The sequence below is a fragment of the Syngnathus acus genome, chromosome 11, assembly GCF_901709675.1.
Source record: "Syngnathus acus chromosome 11, fSynAcu1.2, whole genome shotgun sequence".
NCBI classification, from domain to species: Eukaryota; Metazoa; Chordata; class Actinopteri; order Syngnathiformes; family Syngnathidae; genus Syngnathus; species Syngnathus acus.
In genome coordinates, this window is record NC_051096.1 from 3,227,370 (window position 1) to 3,253,623 (window position 26,254).

Sequence of the window (26,254 nt, forward strand, 5' to 3'; positions counted from 1 at the left end):
AAGGCTGAATTGATTAGTTTGTCAACGAGTCTTTTACGCTTGTGGTTTAAGCATCAAATCCATTCAAAAATAACTTTGTTTTCATTTTTATTTCTTGATACTTAAATTTCACTCAAGATGAACATGAATATATGCAGGCACAATCTAATCACAGCAGAGTCCAGTTCTTTCATATTAGCTGGATTTAACATGTACCTTAACCTGTGCAGTATTTTAATAGAGCCAAATATTCTGGACATTTTGTATGACGCCCACAATTTAATTTCAAAAAGGAATAATGCAATGTTGAAACTTCAAACAAAACAAACAAAAAAGTCATAAATCATGTTGTAAATAGTACAATGGTGATCAGTCAGTTACAAAAGGGTGAAATGATGAAAAGGGCCATGCACCTTGATCTAAATGAAATTAAAAGATGTATGTCCATGTACACGAGTGGCGAAAGCGACCACCGATTTACTTCCGGTTCGCACTGGCTGTGCCAATCATGCAGTCGTTGACCTGGCAACAGAAGCAAAAGACCTCACGTCATCAGAAATAAGTCATGAAACGTGGCAAATGAGGCATGGGCGAGGCTTACCTTGCTGGCAAACCTCAAAGAGTTGAGCGTTTCCCCAAAACTGTCCGGCTCGGGTGCAATGTTGACGAACATCAGACTGAAGAGAAAACAAGCGACTCAGTAGTTGACAACGGTTCAAATTTGGAAAATAAAATAAAAAAAGGGGGAAAAAGGTGTGATGCGTGTTTTGTTTTTTCATTTTCTTGCAATCTTGTATTTCTGTGGATTTGAGTGCAGTTGGAAGTTTAAAAAAAAAAAAAATTGGACCCACGCTTTGCTGTTTCCACCCAGGCAGCCCTGCAGCAGGTAAGTCAGCTTGGAGTTCCTGTAAGGAATGAAGGTCTCCTGCAAGACAACACTTGTTAAACGTCAACACAAACACAACGACAAGTGCACAGATGGTCACGACGACAACAAACACAGAAGGCTACCTCACCTTGTTGGCCAGCGCGGTGATGACAATGCCCAGGTTGGACAACGAGCCGTTGATGGCCGTCATCTCTTTGAAACGCTCTCCCTGAGACTGGCTCTTCAGCATCCGCTCGCTCCCTGCTAGGTCCACCAGACACAAAGTGGCTGCGTACACAAGCAAAAATATTCAAATTTAAAAAGGATTTGAGCTTATCACACCAATGCAGACATGACTACCAGCAACCAAGCACTCACAGTTGCATTTGACGTCCCTGCCCGCGTTGGTGCCCTCGATGTCCAGCTGGAAGACAGAATGCGAGCGGGACGAGCGGTCGTTTTGGTTGGTCTGGGCCGTGGAGCGGTTCTGGTTGGCCAAGGCGATCAAGCACAGGATCTGAGGTGGTTAGAGATCAGACACACTTCAGGCAAGCTCGCATCTTGCTATGTATGCAGAGACTGTTAACAGACTATCGCGGGGCTCCTCAAACTAGAGGACGCCACCAAGGACTCAAGTTTTGAGAACCACTGGACAGGTAAGCGTGCAGTACCTGGTCCTCATTGGAAACCTTCTGGTAGGTCAGGTTGGTGATGGTCATTTTATTGCTGTTGTCCTTGCGTATTTCGTGTTCTGGCCTCTTGCTGGCCTTGCCCGTGTACAGCAGATCACGCAGGCACTCGTTGTAGATCTCCACAAAGCTGGCCGTAAAGGAGAACTACCGGGAGGAGAAAATACCAAAAATCCAACTGGCTGGAGAGGAGCACAAGGTATCTAAACTAAGCATAGACTCAAAGACACAGTCATGGCAAAGAACCAACCTCCCAGCCTTGGGCGGCAAGCTTGTGGGTGGATGCAAAGATTTGCTGCACAGCTCTGGGAATCATGCCACGGGCACTGTGGTCCTCAGCCCCCTCCATGGTATACGTCTTGCCGCTTCCTGTCTGGCCGTAGGCGAAGCAGCACACGTTGTAGCCGTCCAACGCCGACTGCACCAGCAGGGATATCTCTTCAAATACCTGCCGGCCACCGGGATGCAAACGACTTCAGGAACGCCCGCTATAAGTTTTGGCGCTCGTGGTCCTTCTCGCGTACGTTACCTCTTGCTGGGTCGCTTCGGGGCCAAAGACGCGGTCAAAACTGAAGTTGTAGTTCTTATGCGTGTCGTTGCTTTTGCCTGTGTGAGACTGAGAAGACATATGCATTTTGTTTTTCATACTTTTTTTTCAGTAATTAAAACCATTTTCATCAAATGGAAAAAAAATAAAATAAAAAAAATAAAAACTACTACATCTCACTTTTATAAAACTAAAGCTAATTACAGAAAATGTGTCCTAAAAAAGCTCGTTAGAGCCTGCCCCTCTTACCTCTTCAGTTTTTGCCAATGTTATTGCCTTGTTGTCCTTGGCTGGCAGCTGGATGTGATTGCTGAGGCCACCCTCCACTAGGGGGCGCACTCTGCAAAACACTCGAATGTTGCCCTGCGAGCAATTTGGGAACATTGAGCGAAGGGACTCATGCTATGAAAATCTCTGAGCAGTTTAGTGACTTGCCTTGAGCTCCTGAACCGTGTTATGAAGGCGCCGCCGTTCCATCTCCCCCGCGTGGAGCTCATCCTCCAGGCGGGCCGTGGTTTCTCTGAGCAAGCGCGCCTCCTCCTCGACTGCCAGGAGGCTGGCCTGCACACGGGCCAGGGTGGAATCCTGCACCGACAGCTTCATCTGCAGCAGAACGCAAGGCCTAAATTTAACTTAAAAAAAATTTGTCATCCACAAAAAACAAAACAAAAACTACACCTTGAGGGTTTGGATCTCCGTCTCTTGACTGTCCCGCAACGTCTCCATCACTCGGTGTTTGTCTTGCAGGTTGCTGAGCTCAGTCAGCAGAGTCTTCTTTTCGCTGGTGACCCTTTCTAAGTCATCCTGGACGCCAAGGAGCCCCCGAAGCCTTTCCTGGGTCTCACTGAAAATGAAGGCAACCATGCAGTAAAGTACGAGGAACATACAGGATGACAATTTGTGTCTAATTTCTTGAATTTTTCAATACAGAAATTGGGGTATTGCTTCATTGGACAAAGAACTGTCGAAGAAGAACTGCCCTAGAATGAGATGCCAGCTCTTTATACTGTCCTGTACCTGAGGTCCCTCTCCATGTCAGCGGCCTTCAGTTGCAACTCCCCAAGGGAGCCCTTCAGGTTCTCTTTCTCCAGGTTGGCAGATTTCATCTTACTCTGGTAGTCCTGGAGTTTCCCTTTCATGTCAGTGACCTTGCCCTTCATGTCCCACGGGAGCCTGCGGGGGGGCCCACCTACAGGGACACAATTGTCAGACAGAGGCCAACAATATCTATATTGAGCTAGAGCCCAGAAAGTATTGACAATGTGACAATGACCCGTTTTGTGAGTCAATATAAGATGTTCCATTGACCTGCTTTGGGGTCGGCAGGGGCCACGCCTCCCGTCATTTTGCCTCCCTTTGCTGCGGTCGACGCCACGGGCGCTTTGAAGACTCCTGACGGAGATGATCAATCTTTAAAGTCAGCCACCGCACCAAATTAATGTTTAATTCACTTCTTCTTACCTCTGGAGGGGGCGCCGGCCACCGTCGCAGCTCCGACACCTCGCGTCGGCCTGGCTGCACAGATATAAGAACACCACTTTTGATTTATTATTCACAAAAGTTTTGGTCTTACAAGTTACTCCTACTACTACTTCAGTTAAAAGTTCTTAGCTCTTTGATTTCATTGCAAGGAGGCAAATTGCAGTCTTTGAGATTTGCATTCTCCTAGATTGTTATGTTGATTTTAATTCTAAAAAGGTCGCTGGTGAGAATGCCGTGAGTGAACTTACAAACAGGCGCCCTGGTGGCCGTGACGGGTGGCCGCCTGGTGCCTAGGACGGTAGAAGCAGCTTGGGGTCTGATGGTCTGCGGCTCCTTGCGGAACTTCTTCTACGGGGCATTTCAAAATAAACCTAAATTTAAGCCACCAAAAATTATTTTGTGCAATCTTTTCCTCATGTCTTACCTGAACAGGCTCCGTATCCTCGACTTTTTCAGAGCTGGCGAGCACCCGTTTGCTCGCCATGACTGGCAGTCTAGACATGAATCACCGTCGTTCGAAATAACACAAATTATAGCAAAATGCCGTTTTATGATTGCTAGCTGCTGTTAGGCAACTAAAAGAACAAGAAATATGAGTTTATCGAAGATGCTCGGAGCGGTGAGAGCTTTCGCGTTCAAAGTCTTCGACGGTTTAAAATTTGAACTGTAATTGTTTGGCGGCGCCGCAGACGGACTGTCGTGATTGGCTGAGTCCGCGCAAGAACACGCCTCCAAGTTTTCTTTTTGAGGCTTGTTTTAATGTCCAGAATCCACCGCGCGGGCGGAAACGAGATTGTAGTCAAAATCAAACGAACCCTGTTTTTGATATTATTATTTATTATACGGATTTACTCTGCGTGCCCCACCTAATTAGCATGTCATTATGTTGAGTTTCGTTTCCTAGAACTAAAAAATGTCGATGACGACACAGTCGATGTCAAACAATCAGGCCCCGCCCATGTGATCAGTTTCAAACGCAGTTTGAAAACAAACACTAAGTACACTACTTTCCCCTCTACTTGTCACAAAATTGAAAATCATGCTCGTTTCATCGGACAAACTGCAATGCATGAAGAACAAATATTTTAAATGAAATCAGTTTGCCAACTTTATTCTCATAAACAGTCTGATAAGATGAGCATACTATGCTAAAGAGTAGCACAGCTCAATAATGTGTTAGCATGACTTGAATAGTACTGTAAGTCATTATTTTTTCCTATGAAAATGACAACGTATACACTTAATGTGTGGCGTTAAGTCGAGACAAACACAAATATATCACAAATTGTATTTACCGTCATTTCATATTGCCCAATGTTCTCAATGTTTGTTGATAATTCCAGTCCAAACATCATTTGAGTGAATATCACTAATACAACTTCTTTTTTTGGGTTAAGCTCCAAAGCTCACGTGGTTTGTTATAATTGTTTCTTTTTTAAAAAAAACTTCACAGGACATGCTTCCCTTTTACAGAAAACTCTTATGTACAGCATACTGCCATATAATAATAATGCCTTTAGGTTGATAGTGTAGATAAGATTTGCAATACAGTTGTAATGAAATTCATATGCACACAAAAAAAATCTAAATAAACAATGAATAATAACAGTACCTGTCAGCCATTTTGTCATACAATCATTATTCCCAACAACCTGCTGCCGAAATGTTGCGATGGAGGGTCACTAATGCTTCTATTAGGGGGAAAAAAAAAACTGTCTCCACATTCACACTTTCTCAATTTTCTCTGCTGGTAGAAAAATATGAACATATTAAAAAAAAGTACAGCTGACAAACGTAGAAGGTGAAGTACAAGCTTCATCAAGTGCTTAGTTCGTGAGCCCCGTGTGGTTTAGTGCATTTCGGCTAATGTCCCACGACATGATTCGCACACGGTAATGCCTCTCGAGTACAGACGCTACCCTACATAGCAACGGTTCCGTTCCCAACATTCGAATATACCAACACAAGAAGTATGAGCACCTACTCCCCGGGAAAAGTATCGCTGGATGCTCTGTTTACATGTGTTGCTGCACCATGTGTATGCAATACATTGTAATAAAATATTGTAAAATATTTTGGGCTTGTGCATAGGAGTGCAGTCCGGGCACCATCCCTGGACAGCCGTTAGGATGTCTCTACGAACAATATGGTTTGGGTCATGCAATATAATAATGACTCTTGAACTATACTTGATTGACATAAATATATTAAAATTGTTCATTTAGAACAAAAACCTGAGACACAAATCAGTGTCAAATGGTGCTTTCTGTTTTTGGGTGGCATTGTGAAGAAAAAAAGATATTTCACTAGTGAATAATTCCTAGAACAGGCCCTGTGAGAAACATGTCGGCTACCCGAGATGGGTCGAGCAGGCTATTAGATGAAATTGTGATTGACTCATAATTTCTGGTCTCGTGTTCCCTTTTTGTTTTTGTTAATGCATTTATAGGGTCTTTATTGGTATCAAAGGCGATTCAATCCATTCGCCTGAAAATTGATCAATTACAAATATCTAATATATATTTATGCCAATCATATACAGTGACCGGCACAACAATTAAATGTGCTTCCATTACATGGCTTGTTGCTATTTTAAAAAAATAGGTCTTCCTGCGAGTATATCAATATATCAATTAAACACGCGAATTGAAATGAAATCGTTATTTACGTTTGTGACATTTGCTTGGTGGTGTGCCCTAGCACAAAAACAGGTTGGGGAGTCGCTGTAAATAAGGTAGCGTCTGTATAGGCGAGCGAGCTGCTCCTCCAGACAAACGAGGCTCAGCCGCGACTCGGCGCATCGAGACGGCATTTCAGGAAAAGCCTCTCACCTCATCTGAGATTGAGAAGCCACTTCAAATCCGGGTAAGAGCGAGGCACCCCGCAAACAAATCGGACACCTCGGGGCCGGGCTCTGCATTAAAGCTGCTTCGTCCTCGTTGTGGAAACACTGCGCGCCTTTTAACCTGATCAATCCCTTTGAGAGCCACACAGGTAGAAAAGCAAGTCCTCTTGGAGAATTTTCCAGACTACATTTCCAAGGCTTTATACAGGGATGTCAAATCTTGTTTCCTACGAGTTGATGTGCTCCACCTGGATGGCGGACGTGGACACAGTGAGGCAGAGGTCTTTGTGGTCCGCCACCGTGCCTGGTTTGTACTGGATCTCACCGGCTGCCACCGTCTTGTACTGGTGGAGATCAAAGGGGCACGGGATGACCCCCTCACCGGGCTGTTGGTAGCTGCCGGCGTTGGGGTTCTGGCCGGCCTGGCCTTGGAGCGAACCTCCTCGACCTCGCCCCCGGCCGCGTCCGCGCCCCCGGCCGCCGGAGCCTCGCGCCTGCTCTCCCGCCGTTAGCGTGTCGGGGTTGTGCTTCCTCATGTGTTTCATCAGGTACGTCTCCTACAGGAAAAGAACGTGAGGACAGCACATTTTTCACCTTAAATTTTGCGCTTCCGACACAACGCAAAAGCCGAGCGCTCGCACAACGGTGGGCACGTCTAAGTCGATGTGTTTTGTTCTGGTGAGCCGTACCGATGTGTAGGAGCGGTTGCACAGGCCGCAGGAGAAGAGCTTGGCGTGTTTGACCGTGTGCGTGGACAAGTGCACCTCCAGGCTGGCGGCATCCGTGTAACCGCGGTTGCAGTTGTGGCACTTGAACGGCTTGTCCTTGTTGTGCTGCCGACGGTGAGACTGCGAAGAGAGAGTGCGGTGTCACATTCAAAAAGGGAACCCAAACTCAAATTTGTCATTAGTTCTGAGCAGCTGGAGTCAACGGAACATCATGCCGTTTGGAGATGCTCTTAGAAGCTTTACCTTTAAAGTGCTTGTTGAAAATGTTGGTCTAAGCGACTACGTTGGTGAGTACCTGGAGGTTGGAGAGCTGAGTGAAAGCTTTCTCGCAGCCCGGATGGTTACACTTGTACGGCCGGTCACCCGTGTGAATCCTGAAAGACACAGTACAAATCCTGAGTGGAATCACACTTCACAAAGAACACCATCCTGCGTCCTTCTCCTGCGTTTGCTTCCACCGCCGACACGCCCCAGCCCGGTCCAGTCCAGTACCGTGTGTGCTGCTGCAGGTGGCTGAGCTGCCTGAAGGTTTTCTGGCAGTAGGTGCAGCTGTAGGGCTTGGCCCCGCTGTGGATGCGGATGTGCTGCGACAGGTAGCTGGAGTTGGCAAACGACTTGGAGCAGTGAGGGCACTTGTGGGGCTTGGCCTCAGTGTGGTTGCTGAGGCGGCGGGAAGGGGTCGGGGTGGGTGGGGCAGGTGGGAGGGAGGCGGGGGATGGACCCGGAGAAACACAAACAGAGAGAGAGAGAAAAGAGAGAGGGAAAGAGAGCGAGAGATCTTTAGGCTGGAGCATGACCCAACTTCACAGTGAACTCAAGAGCAAATCATGCGTTCAAGTGATGGTTTGTGCTCGTTTGCGCTGTGTCCGACTGAGGAAAACACCAAAGTGCAACAGAAGCAAGCACTTCAGGCTTCTCTCGCTCTCTCTCTGTCTCTCAGTCTCTGTTTGGAATCACTCCCTATCCACTAGCGTGAGGGATACCACCCAGACACAGCCGCAATGTAGGAGATCGGATAAAAATGAAAACTTGCAAATAAGTTGAGGGCAACCAGTACCGTGTGTGCTGCTGCAGGTGGCTGAGCTGCCGGAAGGCTTTCTGGCAGTAGGTGCAGCTGTAGGGCTTGGCCCCGCTGTGGATGCGGATGTGCTGCGACAGGTAGCTGGAGTTGGCAAACGACTTGGAACAGTGGGGGCACTTGTGGGGCTTGGCCTCCGTGTGCGACTTGGCGTGTATCTGCATGTCCGACTTGCTGAAGAATGTCACCGCGCACATGCGACACCTTGAAGGGCCAAGAGGAGGAGTGAGACAACTTTCACAGGCCTCACGTTCTATTTGCTCAAACTGTCCAACCCCCCCCCCCCCTTACCTGTAGGATTTGGGACCCTCTTTACTGGAGTGGTCGTCCTCATCGTTGGAGAGGTCGTAAGGATCGGCAGAATGATGCTGGAGAGGAAACAAAGAACTTCAGCAATATCAGCTGCTTGGGAGCGACCACTCAGAGCGCCCTGGGACGATATGAGTCAACAGAAGGGCCCAACTAAAGAAACGCACCTGCCCTGTGGCGGCCAGGTGCGCCAATATCAGTGCGTCGCTTCCTGGCGGAAGGATGTTGCTGGTTCTGCCCATCGCCTGCTTGCTCTTCCTGCCTCGCTTGCCCGGCATGGACATGACGACGGCGGGGGGGCCGGCCATATCGTTCTTCTTATCTGCAGACACAAACGTCAGCTCGCCGTCTATCCGAGCAATATTTGACGCTCTCGCGCAACCTCACCTGCGTTTGAGGGGTGCATTGCGGACACGATCATGGTGGTGGCCGAGTGAGGCCCAGCTACGAAAGACTGCGTGGAGGCGGTGGGCACCAGCGTGCCTTGGGGGGTGGTGATGACCAGACCCGCTGAGAAAACAAAAACAGACTGCATTTAATATTAACACATTAGGTTAACTACATTTTGATGTTCTTTGAATGTCGACAGGGCACCATGCTCGAAACTGCTCGGTGTTGCGCACCGCCTCTGCGTGTACCTGTTGATACAGCCCCTCACCTGCGGTCATGATTCCCGTGGAGGGAACAGGCACGACAGTGACGTTCTGCGAAGTGTGCGACTGGTGCACGTGCATGGACGCGCTTGCTCCAGGTCCCCCCGCCGAGCTTCCTCCCTCCTGTTTGGTGACCACTCGCAGCCCGGCCCCCGCCTCCCCCGAGCCAGGGATGGCGAGCACCGCCGTGGGGTAGTGCGGTGCGGAGGACGCGGACGAGTGCGGGAAAGCCAGCGCGGCGGACTTCTCGGCGCCGAGCTGCTCCTTGGTTTTGTTCAGGAACATGGCGCTCTCGATCTAGCGGTTGCGACAAAGAGGAGGGGTGGGGTGGGGTGACGGGAGGAAAATTGAGGGATGGGGCATTGAGGGTGCAATTGGAGGAAGCGGGCGAGGCAAAACATGAGGATGATGTTTGGGAAAAGCAAGGAGATGGAAAAGAGAACAATAAAAAAAAAGGTGAGATGCAAAGAAGAAGCAAAAAAATGTGAGGACAGCTTTGAGAAATGAGAGCAGAGGGACACAAGTAGGGTTGCAAAATCCCATGAATTTTCAAAGTTGGAAACTTCCCATGGGAATTTACTGAACTAACATCAGGCTGGAAATAGAAATGTTAACTATAATTGAGCAAAACATGTATAGGCATAATCCTAATTGAATGAAGGAGCCATTATGTACTGCCCTCGCACGTGGGCTGGGAATGCATTCAAACTTGCACAGATGATGCCTGTTTAGCGCATATCAGAATGTTCACATTCATGCTTGAATGTGGCAGTTGTTTATATCACCCTTCTATAATTCCCAAGAAAAGTTTCCAACTTAGAATATTTCCAACCCACCCCTCAACTTCCCATGAAAATCCCCCCCTTCTTTGCAACCCTAGACAGGAGTGATCATGTGACTGGCGGAACCGTCAAAAGAAGTCACATGACTGACGCGAGGGTGGCGTGCGTGGCGGAGCGGAAGCATCGGCATGGATATAAAACGGCAAGGAATCCCGGGACACGGAAGAAACATGCCACGACACCATGTGCATTCAAGACAAGGCCAACAATGAGGTTGTCTCTACCTGTCCTTGTACAGTGGGGACGGGAGACCAAAAGTAGGACGAGTTGAAATGGGATTCGTCCATTATTTCTGGAATTGAAAAGCAGCACACTTAGAAAACACCTCTAGCCCTTGGCCTCTTATGTTCCAGAATCCCCCGCATGAGACGCAAACCCACAAAGTAGCAGCTATCTATTTTATTATTTAGATTTCATACAAGCTTTGTACAGAATACTAATACAAATATGCATGCGAGTATGTACTATTTTAAGGGATTAAATGTTGGCGAGTACCGATAACGGCCTTTTTGGAAGGTATCGGGTACTTAGAGGCTGGAGACAACAGCCACCAATATTTAAGGCAAAAAAATATATGTATCGAGTAAGCCCTCCTTCGCAATAGTTGACACTATGTTGATAATCCATATACAAAAACATTATCCAAATATCTGTCAATTAATATAATCATCACTAGGTTGTCACTGTTGGTTCATTGCTCTAATGCAAAATAATAATAATAACGTTTGTCATTATGGTGGTACCTGAACACGAGTATGATTGATAACCACTAGACAACAAAATGCATGGGACTAAACCAAGCTAATCAAACGTGTTTCTGTCTGCTCCAAATAGAATAAACAAGCAGCCAGTTCAGTCTATCTCCAATATTATTAAATTTTTAAAACTAATGAACCGTCTCGAGCCACGTCCTCGTCAAATATTAGCACTAGTTGGTGAAATATTATACATAATGATCTTAGTTTAATGAGGAAACCGGTTGACTCGACGTCCTTGCCAACTAAAGAACTTTACAAATCACCCACAATGGTTAGCATGCTTTACTTGGCTGTATCGGAGAGTGAGGCTAGGCTATGCTAAGCTAAGGAGGCTAACTTGCCTCCATTAATTTTCTCCTTTTGTTCGCTAAAGCTACGTGGAGGCCGGGCCATTCGTGTGCTTTGCTGGCAAAACGTAAACACGCTGGCTGGCTCACTTGGCTACTTGCTGTTCATCGCGCCGACAGAACGTAAAAAAAGAGAAAAAAAGTGTCGTATTAAAAAAAAAAAAAAAAAAAAAAAAAAAAAAAACGAAGGCAGGCAGGGGGAGAAAAAAAAAACCCGTCTACGCCGTCGTCGCCTCGCCAGGGAGACGAAGCTTCATGCAGACTTCCGGCCGCTGGGACGACGACGGCGCTTTTCGACAGTCGGTTAAGAAGCGATAAATGACTCCGGGGGTAATTACCGGTGAAATGGACGATCCGTCAGCCGCCCGAAGCTTCTTCGGGTCGGGACAGTTGGGAAAGTTTATCCAAATCCGCCTCTCTTGGCCCTCGGATATTCCTTTTTCCCTTCGCTTTTTTTCACCCTCGAGCTGGCCGACAGCGTCAAGTTCGATAGAGAACATGTGTAATTCCGCTCGATTCTTTCAAAATAAGCCACATAACGATCCACTTCGAAAATAAAACAAATGCGATCGGATACATTTAAAAGTATTTATTTCAAACGTGAGCCCTTCCGTTTACCAAAACAAAGACCTATTTGATTAAAAGTAAGATTTTGTATGATGGGGATCTCAATAATGCGTGAAGGGCGCGTTTGTGACTTTATCTTGACGATCGCTAAAACAAACCGAGTTACTGCAGCCAAAGGCACTTGACAATAATTCCAACGTCAATACGGTGTCTTCCGGTGTATGACTATTTGTCTCTCTCTATATATATCGACAGTTCGTGCGCGTCTGCATTGTCCATGCTCTTGTTAATTTGGTTCATGGCACTTACACACACATACATATACACATATACACATATATATATTGACTGAAGAGCACGTTGACTTAAAATAAAACTAGTTTTTTACAATAATGCAAATGTGAACAGGTTGTCTTTTAGCCAATAAATTCTCTCTCTGTGTATTGAGTAAGCTTTATTTGGATAGTCATTATAAAAGAAAAACAAATTCAATTTAAGTAGATATGGTGACTAGTTATCCCCCCCCAAAGAATTTTGAAAAAGTTCATCTTCTCCAAAATATTAAAATAACATGGCAAGGACTCAAAATGTCCAACACTCTCTGGACCACTGACACTTTCTAAAAGCTAAACGTGATCAGCGCAGAAGTCAATGTAGCTTACGGCATTGAAGGTGCCCTCAAGTAATATGTAGACAGAGATGGATGGGCTGTGGGCATGTCAAACATATGCTGCAACATGAGGTTCAACCAAAGTACCTCACTCAATTTTAGGAAGATATAAAAAATGTAAACAGACTGGCGTTCCTGAGTGGAAGTTGTTCTCACAGTAGATAGAGACGAATTTTGGAGTCGACAGCCTTGGTCACTCCGAGTCAGATAGTTCGATGATCTCCAAGGGGTCGCACTGGGTGGCCACGCTGACCTGGAAGGGGAAGACAAGACAGACGGGTCAGTGTGTGACAAAGGGGGGCACCGAACGTGGCAGGAAAGGATGGTCCGTGTCTTACTTTGATCTTCTTGGGGGACGGCGACTGCGAGCTGGTGACCATCTGGCAGTCGGAGGCCTCGATAGTCTGCGCCGGGGAGGCGCAGATGACGCCCATGTCCAGCGGTATCTCCGCCTCTCTGGAGGGTTCCATGACAATAATTTGGAAAAACTCACCTAACTGCGATTATTTTCTCCCTTGATATTGTGATTGAATTATTTTCCCCCCAAAAAATCCCTTCCAATTATTTAAAAAAAAAAAAAAAGTAGCCCGTGTTTGTCCCCTTGGTCACCTGTCATTGGCGTCAATGTGATTCCGCTTGGGCGTAGTGTCCAGCATTTTCCTCTTGCGGCTCCTGCTCAGTCTGTGGTCAGGCGTGAACGGAAGAGGCGGCGAGGTGCCGTTGGTGATGGGCGAGTGGCACGTCATCTCTAGCGGCGGACGTAAAGATGCCCCGTTGGTGGCTGCTGGGGGGTCTGTGCCGATGCTGGGGGGAACACCAGTCGCTTAACTTGACACATGATGCACTCCAAGATCACTTCTTAGAGCAAATGTTTAAAAGGCTACACGTGGTTTCGAGCATAACGATTTGAATAAAATTAGTGTAACATACCTGTGCTTGCTGGTGGCCTGACTGGCAAGATGGGGGGGATCCTCTGATGAGGCGGCAGCGAGGGCACCGTCGTCGGGCTGGGTGGGCTCCGATTGCCTGGGGCTGTTGCTAGCGGACACGTCGTCCGACAGCGGCGAGAAGCCTGGCATGCTGCCCTCGGAGTGGAGCCCACTGGTGACGGCCTCGTTGTCATCCGGCACTGAAGCTACAGTGACATTTTCTGTCGGCAGCCCATCCTCGTTGGCGTGGTTGCTCATTTTCTCCACCTCGTTGCCGTCATCTTCTTCGTCATCATCTGGCAGGAGCAGAGGAAGAGGCGTTTAGTTTTGAAGACTATTTTTTACCAATTTTCCTTATTTGCTTAATTTAAATACAGTGTATTTATCTAATTAATTCATTTAAATCATCTAATGAATTTAAAAAAATACAATTGGAATGGCCTAGCTATTGAGATGACATGTCACCGGTTCAGACCTGGTCCACCTTGCTGGCTGCTGGCTTGGATCTCTTCTTCAATGTCTGCTTCTGATGACACGTCCTCCTCATCCTCATCTTCCTCCTCCTCCTGCTCTCACATCCAGCGAGATAATAAATGAGATAAACGACCGGGATGTTGCAGTCGATGTCCACGGCGACCTCGAACCTCTTCACCATTCTGCTCTCTGTCCTTCTTATCTGTGTTGTCCTGCAGGACCGAGTATTTGTTGATGACATCCTCCAGGCGGGTCAGACCCAGTTCGTGGTTGTCCCGTAGCCTCCGGTGCAGCGAGGAGTCTTTCAGCGCCGGGTCGTTGTCTTTAGAGATGAAGGCCGAATTTGGAACGCTGTGATTTTCGTAGCCGAGGCAAGGCGGCTCTTACCGGGCTTGTATTCGCTGGTGAGTTGGCAGCCAAAGTCGTAGAGCAGGTCGTGATGGCGCCTCTGCTGGATTTGGCTGCCGGTTTCGGTAAAGGCCTTGCGGGTGATGCGCTCCAGCTCCTTTCCGCTCAGATGCAGGTTGTGTCGTTTGTTGGCCAGCTGGACTTGCTGGAGAATGTCCTGGTAGTCAGGCGGGTTCATGCAGACATCAGGTTTGTTGATGTAACGCTGGATCTGAAGGGACCACATGAACGCGGATAAGGCGGCGCCGCTGTTGAACGATCATGACGTCATCGTCAACATCAACGACGGACCCTCTTGCTGATCTCGGGATACTTGGGGTCGTTGTAGAGGATTTTGCGCTCAAGGATTCGGCCCGTCAGCGGGCTGCACTCCTTCAGCTCGCACAGCTTATTGTAGATCTTCATCATCTGAAACCGAGAGAGGTGTGAGTGGCGCAGGCTGGTGGGACGGGAGTACCCCGGACGAGAGCCGGGCCAACCTTGCGTTTGAGTTTGTGCTCCTGAATGTACATAGAGTCCTCGGCCTCCAGGTCGTCCAGGGAGAGTTCGGTGCGCTGCAGGCGGCAGATCTCGTTGTCGTAGATCTTCAGCATCTTCTCCAGATACGCGATCTGCAAGCCAACCACAGCGCAAATGGAAAATATTGGTGAAAACAGTGGAGGTCATTAACACTTGAAACAATTTCTAGAAAAAAACTTTGATAGGGGCACACATTGGGAGACTAACCTGCTTCCTGGAGGCCCTGCTGGCCCTTTTCTCTGCTTTTTGCTGGATTCCCTGAAAGCCTGACGTGGAGGGCTTCTCGTCTTCCGTCGATGGTTTCCCTCCTTGTTCAGGCACGCTCGTCGCCTTGCTTTCACTTTTTGATGAGGTAGCCGCAAGACAATCCGATGTGGAGGTAGAGGGGTTTGCTGTGTTCTTCTTGCTTCTGTCTTTGTGCTGCTTGAGCACCATGCACAGTTCATAGATGTAGACAAAAACCCTGGAACGGTTGGCCTCCAGGCGGGTCAAGCATCGGCCCAAGCTGTTACGAAACTCCACTGACGACAGATAATCACTACGGGCTTTGGCGTAGTTGCTCTTCAGGTATTCCAACACCTGAGGACAGTCCTCCGTCTCAGTCACGACGTGCTCCACAAACTGAAGGGAGGCAGGAAACAAGACAAACATCAGCGTACATAAAGAGTTCATCTTCAATTAGGTACGCTTGCACAATGCCATGTCACAAACCAAAACACATTAAGATTGCGCCAATGTTCTGAAAGAAGTGTTTGCAGGGAGACAGTGTCATCACCTCAGAGAACAACTTGTCATTCTCCGCCTGCAGAACGTGCTGCTTATTGATGGACGAAACGAAAGGCGACTGGGTGATGTGGGTCTTGGTGGACAGCGGTACTCGTCGGGGCAACGACCGAGGGACGTCGTCTTCATCCATGATGATGACGTCTGCCATGTCGGGAGAGTCTTCATTGAGAGACAAAAAATATAGAGAGGAAGTGCAACATAACACATACGTGCAAACAGTTGTCTCACAGAGCTCGGGGTCTATTCCAGGTTTCTTGCCTCCATCGACAAGCGCTTACCCATGTGCATTTCGTTATGTTTTCTTACTGTATCTATATAATGTGAATTAACGCTATGTAAAAAAAATATTTATCTTAGTGGATGTGGTGATCTTTTATTGTCCTGCTTGTAGTTAACCACTCCATAGTTATGGAATGTGGCTAGACGACACTTTCCTTTTTTTACTAATGACTATTCTACAATTTGGAAGGCTCAGAAAGATGCCAATAAAGATTTAGATTCCAAACACCAAACTAGCTTCCATAGTCGCCACCATCTTCAAAATTGAATAACGAGTATAAATCTTTACTCGCAAGTGGTGCATTCTAAAAGTCCCGCAGAGAAGTTCAGCATTCTGGGATTTCTTTATTGCTTTCAAAATGTCTGAGGCGTAGTTCGAGCACTATAAAGCTGTTAAGTCGGAGTGAAAGGACGAACTTTTTAACGCCACACAACAGGACACACGTCGAGCAAAATGATACCTTTTAACACTATGACCTAAAATTATATATACAACACTCATGATGTATACCAACCTGTTAGTTAGGCTGAGATGACGCTCTAGACAGAACATCGACTCCCACCCGGCATTGTCCAGTGTACCAATCCTCGTTAGCTTACGTTAGCATTAGCACCCTATTTAGCGCGCGACTTCACGTTGAGTAATAAAATATGGACAAACTTGCTAGGATTTTAAAACCTAATAATAATTGGACCCAGGTACAAAATAAGCACATCTAAGAGTCCACGATATCTGACAGGATGATATAGCGTCGTACTGTTTGTGTCCATCAAAACATTTTATCAAAAAATGTAGACTATAGGTAACGTTTTCTACGGGCTGTTGGCACATTGTGAAATTGGCTCACTAGCGCCACCATGTGGTTCGGAGAGCAATGTGCGTGTAAATAAACTACAATGTTTCTTGCTAAATTGATTACTTTTTTAAATTGCAGGAAAATCTGCTCTAAAATTGCAAATAATCTTCACTATCTCATGAAGCATTGCCTGATGTGAACTTGATACTAAGTAACTTGGTTCATTTTTGTAGTACATAAATAATAACCTATATTAACATCAACAAACATAATGGGTCAAATAAATAAGCCTGGTAACTAAAACACACCTTTATTCCTTGTTTTAATATGGTTGTAATTTAAAAAGAACACACACACACACCGAAACATTGATAATTATTGTGTGGAGGGAGTTAAAAAAATGAGAAAACATTGTATTTACAAAACAAATCTTGCAGGTTGTCACAATAAAATTAATGAGTAACAAGTAAAAAGTCCAATTTGTTAAAATGACTTATTGTATTTGGATTCTTCAGTGTAGGGTGACAAGGTGGGTAAGTCTCTTCAATTCTCTTTCTGCAGAAAGTGAAAAGTTAAGAGTTCAAATATTGATAAAACATTAAATTTGAGAAACAAACTTACCTTTTCTGTTTCCACTGCCTCAGCTGGACCTACAGACAAAAATAAAAGACATTCACTTTGGCATAAATGCTTGCAGTTCAATAAACTATTGCGTATTCACACTTTACTATTTACAAATTGTCTAAAGTGTCCAAACCAACCGGCCATTTCTCTCAAATATTTGCGATTAAACTCCTAATAAAAGCTATTTGATTTGATTGCTATTTCTAGTTGACTCAAAGGTGGAGTGGCGAAACATCAACAGCAATACATCAGCCGACAAGCACATTAGCTTCACAAATGTTGGGTCACCTGAGGGGAGGAAGAGCCAAGAGACGAACTTGATGAGGCCGTAGAGCACAAGGGCCACGGCCAACATCATCATGGAGTCCTCCAAGGATGGTGTGCTGAAGCCTGAGAGGTCAAAGGTCATTAGTACTGCGTTTGAAACAGGCTGACAAATCAGCATTTATGTGGTAGGATAGAAAACATCCCCTCAGATTACCGATGACTCTGAGTGCCACGCTGGCACGACGTGTACCGCCGGGATGTTTGGCGACGCAGGTGAGCTCCCCTCCGCGGCCCAGCTCCGGATCAGACGTGTTGAGCTCCAACCGGGTGCCTTGGCTGTAGGTGCCGTCCCAGGCCTGCTTGTGGCCCGTAAGGTGACCGGGTCCCAACGACCTGGTCTTGCCATCGGGGTCTTTCAAGTCCCAGCTCAGCTCCAGGGAATGGGGGGTGAAACCTGAGGCCTCACAGTGGACTGTCAAACTCTGGCCCGGAGCGGTGAGGGGCAACGGGGACGGGTGGATGGATAGGGAAGGAGGTTCTAGAAGCAAGGCGAAAATGTTGCAGTCAAATGTTAAAATTCTATTCCAGCTTTGATTGCATTTTTCACAACCCACCTGCAACCTCCAGATGAATGGTGACCTGAGCGAGAAGATGTGGCAGGTACACCATGCAAATGTACATTCCGGAGTGGTGCACTTGGGCTTCCTGCAGCACCAGGGAGGCGTTGCCATTTCGGTGCAGCTCCTCAAAGTCCATTTTCATGCCTTCCTCCGGGGAGTCAAATACCCGGTCCGATTTTCCGTCATAGGCCAGAAGCAGTCGTCCGCTGCCGTGGGACTGGTAGCGCCACTCCACGGCAAAGCCCGATCCAGATAGGGGAGATGCGGGGTTGGCCCAGAACTGGCATTGCAGCAGCACCGGCTCACCGAGTCTGGACTGCACCACCGTTGTGGTAGTCACGCTGAGGACCACTAAGGAGGGAAACGGCAAAGAAGGAACATTAGAAGTTCTCAGAGCGAGGAGAGCTACTCAAATCCACAGTGGTTACCGTCCAGCTCGTTGGTTTCGGTGGGGGCACGCATGATGCTGGCCGTGCCGCGTCGTTCGTCCAGGTCCTGAACAGTGGCAGAAAACCAGTCGGCTTGCAGGTATATAGGGCTGAGCTCATCTGAGAGGCTGGAGGCCCACGAGAGGGCGGAGTACTGCGGCTGGAAGCGGCTGAGCTCACAATGAGGCTTGCGGGTTGAGCTTCTGCGTGAGCGGTGACACAGAGTCGCCTCCGGATCTGGAGGTCACAAGCGGCGATTCATTCATCCATTTTTAGGTATTGACATGAGGTTATTTTGTAATCAGGGTAATAATTGCACACGCCAACAGACCGGCGACAGTGTAGACTCTCAGGATACTGGGATCGGTCAAATCTTCGAGGCTGGCTGTGCGGTGGCCTTTCGTCTTGATGCGAAGCAGCGACTTCACCTGGCTTGGGGGCGCCGCTAGACCTCCAGCTGCCTTCTCGTTCATATACCAGCACTCCAGCCCAGGACAGGAGTGGCTGTGGCAGGCTGCGAGAAGGCCACAAACAGTGCAACACACGGACTCAATAGACGTCACTGTGTCATTGAGTAACATTTCAAATTTAATCAATAGCAAAAATGACATTTACTTTCAATTTCTTATATTTTTCTCAACAGCAAGCTACAATACTGTTGTAACGCACTTTAGCCACGGGGGGGCGTATACACCAAATTCCCTGAAAAACTTAAACGAAAATGACCTTCAAAACGTTACATGCGAGTGTACGATGTTAGTAATAAAACCGCAACATTGTCTTGAGCATCGTTCGGCACATTTTTTTAGATGAAACATATTTTAAGCATTTTAAATGTATGTAGAGTTTTGTGTCGGATACCTTGGACCAAGCAGCAAAGCAGAAAGATATTACAAATTGACCAGAAATTCGTCATGGTTGTTGCGCTCCTTGCTGCTTCTTCTTGTTCTTCTCTTCGTTTTCTTTTTGTTGTCCTTTCAGAGAAAAGGAGCTGCGCAACCGTAACGTGTCTGAGTTTATACTTTCGCTTTCACTCTCGCCTGCAAGTACGCAGAAGAACAGCGACACCTTCCGTTTAAGGGAAGTCTGCAAAAATACTGTACATAAGAGAAAACCGAAGGGAAATAAAAATAAGTTATGACATGAGGCCAATATCATTTAAACCAGATGACAGGTGTTAATAACTCGTTTTTGACATGTTTCCCTCAAATTACACCAAGTCAAGAATTATACACATAGGTAGCAACAACATAAGGTCATGATAAGATTAACACGTTGTAGAGGTGAATTTGTTTCCATACTTTAATTCGTTGCTCCTTCTTCTGTAGTCATACAATTTTTTTCTTTCTCCTGGAACCTCGGCTCGCTTAGAGGGTCATGTCACTGGTGGAGAAAAGAAAAGCTTTTGAGTGGTTAATATGGTAATTTATCACTTATCTTTCAAGGTGCAACACACTACTTGATTCATCTTGTGATTATTTAAAGTTCAACGGTCAAAAATGCTGAGAAACCCGTGCGACAAGAAGCTCAGCCCTTAAAGCGACACGCCCAACACCCAGACACTCTCACGAGATACTTCTAGGCAATTTAGTAAAATATGAAAGACTCATTTGAAACTAATCGTCTGGCCAGTGGTGGTGAAAATGTCAATAGCTGTTTTGGGAATGACGTACACTGTTAGTTTTAATTTCGGGGTATTTTTATTGCGTCACAGCTGACGAGCCGGACCACCGAGATAACGAGATGAGCATCAGTGCGAGTAATAAGCAGGTCTCCAAAGACAACACCGAAATTACTAAAAAGCACCTCAAACAAACGGAATATTTCACCCAGCACTCCGCTTTTCCACATCCAATACGGCGGCGAAACGAAAGTATATAGCAATCAAGTGTGGTTTTGCAATAACAACCAATGAGTGTCACGTGATTTCGGAGAAAACCAAACTCGACTTTCCGTTGTAGTTACGCTGCCCTGCCGCTGCCAGTAGAACGAGGAATTTCTGCATTCCAAAGTCCAGACTCGCATCTTTCGGTTTTCTGTCCTTCTGCGTCCGCCAGTTGGGACTATTTACAATTTAGATTTTGACCCCGCTTGACTAAAATTGCACAATTAACTTGATGCTTGCGATGAATTTACTTGTATTCTTTGTTGCGGTCGTGCAAATAAGCAGCGTGGCGCCTGGTAAGTTTTACTTTGCTTACAACTCGTTTTATTATCTTAAAGATTGACGCTCTTGATTTTGAACTGCCGCATTTATTATTAATTTGTTTGTTAAATTTTCTTCACGTCTGCTGCGTCATTTCATGAGCGGAAACTTGTTTTACCGAAACACTCATTTCCTCATAGTTAGGCGGGAACACAATTCTATTATCATAACTGTTGGAATATTTGCTTATTAAAGTTGAAAAACTTAAAAATGAATATATGAAACAAATGTCCATTCAATTAAATATGAAAAAGCTAACGTACCGTAATGAAATGTTACACAGTAGAGTTTGCAATTAATATTTCATGGTAAGGCAATAAAGTTTTATCTAATCTTTCAGAAATGTATAGCCTCCCGAATAGACAATATAGATCAATTACATGGGAATAGTTTTTTTTGGGCAAATTAAAGAGAATGGCAAAAGTTATGTGATTATATACATATATGTGTAAATATAATATTTATATTTAAATCGGTGATGAGGGGCAACGAACTCCAACATGTCAAGTGCTGCAATGTTCCAACTGCAGACAGAATCATTGAAAATATGAATTGCACAATATAAAAACAGAGCATGTGTGTCACTTTTGTTTTTGTCTTTCAGTCATTCACACGCTCAATTATTTTACAACGGTGTCTCAAGTTGCAAAACTACCAGAGTTCTTGGAGATGGCGTATGTTGATGGCGTTCAGATTCAGCAGTTTGACAGCAACCACAGGGAAACGAAAGCCAAACATGACTGGGTGAACAAAATCACAGAAGATGATCCACACTTCTGGGAGAGAGAGACGAAAAACAATATTGGGAATGAGCAGGTCATGAAAGTCAACATTGAAATCGCTAAAAAGCGCTTCAACCAAACTGGAGGTTTGTTTACGTCCGCGCGTAAAATTCATTTCATGTGCTGACCCTTTTTTTTTTTCATGACTAATAAACAGACGTGTCACTGTTGGCTCCTCTCTGATTATCGTCACTGAATCTTGCATACGGTCCTTTCAGGTGTTCACATGAGTCAGGTGATGAAAGGCTGTGAATGGGACGATGAGACGGGTGAGGTTGATGGTTGGGAGCACTATCGTTACGATGGAGAAGACTTCCTATCATTTGAGGCAAAGACAATGACATGGATCGCAGCACATCCACAAGCTTTCATCACCAAAATCAAGTTGGACCAAATTGACGGATTTGATAACGTCATGAAGAATAGCCTCACTGAGACGTGTCCTTTCCTGTTGAAGGAGCATTTGAGGAACGGGAGGGTCTTCCTAACGAGAACCGGTACATTGTCCTCTCTCTCCACACATCCTCTTTCTCTCCATCTTTCCTGCCCTCCTCACACGTTTCCCTCCATCTTTGCCTTTGCGTGCAGAGCTTCCCAAGGTGTCTCTCCTGCAGAAGACGCCTTCCTCTCCGGTCACCTGCCACGCCACGGGTTTCTACCCCATTACATCGTCCCTCTTTTGGAGGAAGAACGGCGAGGAGATCCACGAAGACGTGGAGATGGGGGCGACCCTCCCCAACCACGACGGAACCTTCCAAACCTCGGTCCACCTGAAAGTGGAGGTGACGCCCGCCGCGGAGCAGGAGTACGAATGCGTGTTCCAGTTGGACGGCGTCCCGGAAGACATCGTCATCAAGCTGGACGCCGGAAGCATCCTGAGCAACGCACGCATCCAGGGTGAGCGTTTGTCGTGACTCAGACACGTCTCATTGGCTGTGGGGCTCTCGCGAGCGCCAAGGCTCGGTGTCACGACAACAGTCATTCACGTGTCTCTCTTTGTCGCGCACGCTTTGCCATGTGAAGAAGAGGGATACAGGAAGAAGGCGGTGGCCCTCGTTGTCCTGTCGATGATCCTCACTCTGCTGGTGATGGCGGTGGTGGTCCTTGCCAAGCGTCTCAAATCCAAACAAGGTGAGCAACACAAATGTTTGCTCTGTCAGGAACATCCAAAGAGAACAATGTTTACCTCACGCCGTTTATGACCATTCCTAATCTCCCCTTGCTTCTCTTTCATTCCAGCCATATACGTTCAAGCTTGTAAAGGGAAAAGCCGAAAGGAAAAAAAGAAGACTCTACGCTGGATCAACAGGCTGTGTGCATTCTGCTATTCAACTGAATGTTGAAGCCAAAGTACTAATCATCAAGGAGCTGGAGGAGCTGAGCAAATACCAATAAAACACACACCACGAAGGTAAACACAAACCACATTCATGACAACGCCTGATAACAAAAACACCTTAGGACTAGAAACCTTTGTATATACAGAACATAAATCACAGGACATAGAATATGATATTGATCCTGATAACAACCTACTCAATGATATAGGAAACAGCTGCATTTACTACACAGATGAGCACTACAATTTAACTTTCCAATCAAAGCATAACATATCAATCATCTACTTCAATAGTAGAAGCTTGTATGCCAACTTCCATAACCATCCATCCATCTTCTTCCGCTTATCCGGGGTCGGGTCGCGGGGGCAGCAGCTTTAGGAGGGACTCCCAGACTTCCCTCTCCCCAGCCACTTCATGCAGCTCATCCCGGGGGATCCCAAGGCGTTCCCAGGCCAGCTGAGAGACATAGTCTCTAGCGCGTCCTGGGACGAAATTATGAACAGAATCGGTGACAAAGGGCAGCCTTGGCGGAGTCCAACCCTCACTGGGAACGAATCCAACTTACTGCCGGAAATGCGGACCAAACTCTGGCATCGGTGATACAGGGACCAAACCGCCCTTATCAGGTGGGCACCCCGTACTCCCGAAGCACCCTCCACAGAACCTCCCGAGGGACACGGTCGAACGCCTTCTCCAAGTCCACAAAACACATGTGGACTGGTTAGGCCAAACTCCCATGCCCCCTCGAGGATCCTGCCGAGGGTGTCAAGTCAAGTCAAGTCAAGTTTATTTGTATAGCCCTAAATCACAAGCAGTCTCAAAGGGCTTCACATAGACAAAAATTGACAATTATTCTCAAAGCATCCCCTGATCTTAAGCTCCCAAAAGGGCAAGGAAAAACTCAAAACCCCTGCCCGGGGAAAATGAGAAACCTTGAGAAGGGACCACAGATGGAAGGATCCCCCTTTCAGGATCACCAGGTTGTAATGGATGCAGAGAGGGCACAAATAATACATAATATGAAAATCAAAAGTGGATGTCCAAGTCAGAGCGAAGGGCTGCCAGAGGAGCCCTCTGCTATCCTGGCTGTGGAGGTTGAGCTGCAGTTCCCCCAACCTGAATTAGCCCACAAGAATCCAGATAGCCGCTGTCAGCTTGGGTGCCACCTAACCACCTCCCCGGCCGGGGAGGGGGGGGGGGGGGGGGGAGAGAAAACAAAACAAACTCCGGCCGAATCGGCCACTCCAAGTTAGTTAAAGGCCATGTCATAGAAATGTGTCTTTAAACGTGTCTTAAATGTTTCTACTGAGGTAGCAGTCCTAATATCCATTGGGAGGGCATTCCAAAGCTCTGGAGCCCGGATAGAAAATGCTCTAGACCCTGCAGACACTTTCTTGGCCCTCGGTGTCGCTAAAAGGGTAGCGTTTTGCGAACGAAGGTTACGAGACGGAGCATAAGGAACAACTAGGTCGACGAGATACGAAGGCGCTAAGCCATGCAATGATTTATAGGTTAATAGAAGAACCTTGAAGTCACATCTTAAATGGACCGGGAGCCAATGTAAGTTGGCTAATATTGGGGTAATGTGATCAAATTTTCTTGTCCGTGAGAGCAGCCTTGCAGCAGCATTTTGTACTAACTGTAGACTTTTGATGCGGGACTTAGGAAGACCAGAGAATAGTACATTACAGTAGTCCAGGCGCGACGTGACGAACGCATGTATAATAGTTTCCGCATCACCGGTCGAGAGGATCGGACGAATCTTTGCAATATTACGAAGGTGAAAGAACGCAATTCTGGTTATATTCTTAATGTGCTTTTGAAAGGAGAGAGTTTGGTCAAACATTACCCCGAGATTAGTTACAGTATCGCTCTGAGTGATAGTACGGTTATCTATAGTTATAGCGGTTTCCTTGAACAAGTGTTGAAAACGAGTTGGACCAATTATCAACATCTCAGTTTTATCTGGGTTAAGACGAAGGAAGTTGAGAGACATCCATTGCTTGATCTCCGCAAGGCATGCCTCAAGATTACAACAATCACGCGGATCTGTCATCGATAATGGCATATATAATTGGGTGTCATCCGCGTAGCATTGAAAACTAATATTATATTTACGTATTATGTCCCCAAGCGGGATCATATAAATATTAAATAAAATTGGTCCGAGAACCGATCCCTGTGGGACACCACACGTAACATTATAGAGCTCAGAGGACGCATTGCCATGGACCACTCGGTGCGTCCTATTTGATAGATAGGAATGGAACCAGCCTAGTGCTGACCCTGAAATACCAACACAACTTTTAAGACGCCCTAATAAAATATCAAAGTCTACAGTGTCGAAGGCAGCACTAAGATCGAGTAGTAACAGTACAGATGAAGTGTTTGAATCCATAGCTATGAGGAGATCGTTAGTCACTTTAGCAAGTGCTGTCTCAGTGGAATGATTAGCTCTAAAACCAGACTGAGAAGAGTCATATCGATTATTGGCGACCATGTAATCATTAAGCTGCTGTGCTACTACTTTTTCAAGAAGTTTTGCTATAAATGGGAGGTTTGAAACTGGCCTATAATTACTGAGACAGTCCGGGTCAAGATTTGGTCGCTTAAGCAACGGTTTAATGATAGCGGTTTTGAAGGCTGTTGGCACTATCCCAGAGGAGACAGACAGCTTGATTATATTTAAGACAGACGGTCCTAAAATATGAAATAATTCTTTAAGTAGTTTGGCTGGAAGAGGGTCGAGCAAACATGTTGTTTGTTTAGCCGCACTAACCATTTGTGTAAGCCTTTCAAGGGACACGCTATTAAAAGTTGAGAGGGTTGTTGCATGATCATCAGCGTTGGTACACGGCGGGCTCGACCGCGCGATTGGAATGGTATTCTTGATCTCGTCCCTAATGGACTCAACCTTTTGAGCAAAAAATTTAATGAACTCGTCAGCTGAGTGGAAGGTATTATCGGGGGTCGGCTGGCGTAGAGTCAGCTTTGCCACTGTATCAAATAGGTGTTTCGGATTGTTTTTATTGAGATTAATTACTTGCGAGAAATACCGAGTTTTTGCTAAGATAAGCGCATCTTTATATTTCAGGAGGCTGTCCTGCCATGCCTGATGGAAAACCTCAAGTTTGGTTAGACGCCATCTGCGCTCATGCTTTCTACATAATTGCTTAAGCGTACGCGTTTCATCCGTGAACCACGGAGTAGGCAATCTACGGCGAGTTTTCAGACATAACGGCGCCACAGAGTCAATGGCATTTAACAATGTCGCATTGAATTCATTTGTAAGGTTATCAACAGAGCCGGTGTACGCGGGAAATATGGCAGTTGCCGGCGACAGTAACTCAGATAGCGCAGTTGCAGTCATGGAGTTAAAATTACGGCTCCTATAATTCCGATTGCTCTCTTGTCTTTGACAAGAAACTAAAAT

The 26,254-nt window shown here is 46.4% G+C and overlaps 5 protein-coding genes and 1 long non-coding RNA gene across 15 annotated transcripts in view; 1 reads left to right on the forward strand and 5 right to left on the reverse strand.

Moving 5' to 3' along the window:
* Window positions 1-20,331, reverse strand: part of LOC119130478 — a 340,541-nt gene extending 320,210 nt beyond the window's left edge. Inside the window, exon 1 of the long non-coding RNA XR_005099438.1 lies at window positions 20,169-20,331. This is a non-coding gene — a long non-coding RNA (uncharacterized LOC119130478). The remainder of the gene's footprint in view (window positions 1-20,168) is intronic.
* LOC119130302 (H-2 class I histocompatibility antigen, alpha chain-like) overlaps window positions 1-23,094 on the forward strand; it is a 346,995-nt gene extending 323,901 nt beyond the window's left edge. For 2 of the 5 annotated variants that reach the window (XM_037264107.1, XM_037264104.1), the window contains exons 2-6: window positions 21,304-21,567; window positions 21,700-21,978; window positions 22,070-22,378; window positions 22,487-22,612; window positions 22,721-23,094. In XM_037264107.1, the coding sequence (XP_037120002.1) occupies window positions 21,304-21,567; window positions 21,700-21,978; window positions 22,070-22,378; window positions 22,487-22,612; window positions 22,721-22,824 (1,082 nt within the window). In that variant the 3' untranslated portion in view covers window positions 22,825-23,094. Of the gene's footprint in view, window positions 1-20,434; window positions 20,457-20,510; window positions 20,675-21,303; window positions 21,568-21,699; window positions 21,979-22,069; window positions 22,379-22,486; window positions 22,613-22,720 lie in introns of those variants that run through there. The other 3 variants (XM_037264102.1, XM_037264101.1, XM_037264103.1) reach the window with 3 other exon arrangements.
* Window positions 78-4,234, reverse strand: kifc1 (kinesin family member C1). Its single transcript, XM_037263917.1, has 16 exons — window positions 3,990-4,234; window positions 3,814-3,913; window positions 3,545-3,598; window positions 3,392-3,475; window positions 3,101-3,272; window positions 2,762-2,927; window positions 2,519-2,686; window positions 2,333-2,446; window positions 2,066-2,152; window positions 1,787-1,984; window positions 1,519-1,683; window positions 1,226-1,364; window positions 996-1,135; window positions 831-904; window positions 581-656; window positions 78-501 (listed from the first exon to the last, which is right to left on the reverse strand). Exons 1-16 carry the CDS (start codon window positions 4,065-4,067, stop codon window positions 457-459), a joined length of 1,860 nt encoding a protein of 619 aa, XP_037119812.1. The 5' UTR covers window positions 4,068-4,234; the 3' UTR covers window positions 78-456.
* Window positions 4,661-11,626, reverse strand: znf384a (zinc finger protein 384 a). Of its 5 annotated transcripts, XM_037263930.1 has the most exons (11): window positions 11,464-11,602; window positions 10,245-10,312; window positions 9,184-9,475; window positions 8,913-9,035; window positions 8,693-8,847; window positions 8,508-8,584; window positions 8,196-8,420; window positions 7,631-7,798; window positions 7,434-7,512; window positions 7,100-7,258; window positions 4,661-6,967 (listed from the first exon to the last, which is right to left on the reverse strand). In XM_037263930.1, the coding sequence occupies exons 2-11, from the start codon at window positions 10,305-10,307 to the stop codon at window positions 6,638-6,640; spliced, it is 1,671 nt and encodes a 556-aa protein (XP_037119825.1). In that variant the 5' UTR covers window positions 10,308-10,312; window positions 11,464-11,602; the 3' UTR covers window positions 4,661-6,637. The 5 variants fall into 5 exon arrangements, with proteins under 5 accessions (XP_037119825.1, XP_037119826.1, XP_037119824.1 ...); XM_037263931.1 differs by lacking the exon at window positions 10,245-10,312 and having other exon boundaries at window positions 7,631-7,785; window positions 8,351-8,420; window positions 11,464-11,626; XM_037263929.1 differs by lacking the exon at window positions 10,245-10,312 and having other exon boundaries at window positions 11,464-11,626.
* On the reverse strand, window positions 12,128-16,607 carry daxx (death-domain associated protein). 2 transcript variants are annotated; one of them, XM_037263906.1, is made up of 12 exons: window positions 16,273-16,607; window positions 15,468-15,637; window positions 14,900-15,313; window positions 14,653-14,784; window positions 14,465-14,581; window positions 14,153-14,384; window positions 13,936-14,087; window positions 13,767-13,860; window positions 13,293-13,587; window positions 12,972-13,166; window positions 12,701-12,818; window positions 12,128-12,615 (listed from the first exon to the last, which is right to left on the reverse strand). In XM_037263906.1, exons 2-12 carry the CDS (start codon window positions 15,624-15,626, stop codon window positions 12,556-12,558), a joined length of 1,968 nt encoding a protein of 655 aa, XP_037119801.1. In that variant the 5' UTR covers window positions 15,627-15,637; window positions 16,273-16,607; the 3' UTR covers window positions 12,128-12,555. The 2 variants fall into 2 exon arrangements, with proteins under 2 accessions (XP_037119801.1, XP_037119802.1); XM_037263907.1 differs by having other exon boundaries at window positions 13,767-13,857; window positions 16,273-16,606.
* tapbp.1 (TAP binding protein (tapasin), tandem duplicate 1) lies at window positions 16,851-19,987 on the reverse strand. The gene is made up of 9 exons (XM_037264057.1): window positions 19,795-19,987; window positions 19,355-19,533; window positions 18,825-19,007; window positions 18,494-18,730; window positions 18,060-18,416; window positions 17,660-17,983; window positions 17,467-17,568; window positions 17,176-17,204; window positions 16,851-17,109 (listed from the first exon to the last, which is right to left on the reverse strand). Exons 2-9 carry the CDS (start codon window positions 19,407-19,409, stop codon window positions 17,098-17,100), a joined length of 1,299 nt encoding a protein of 432 aa, XP_037119952.1. The 5' UTR covers window positions 19,410-19,533; window positions 19,795-19,987; the 3' UTR covers window positions 16,851-17,097.
* Window positions 23,095-26,254: the final 3,160 nt, after the last annotated feature.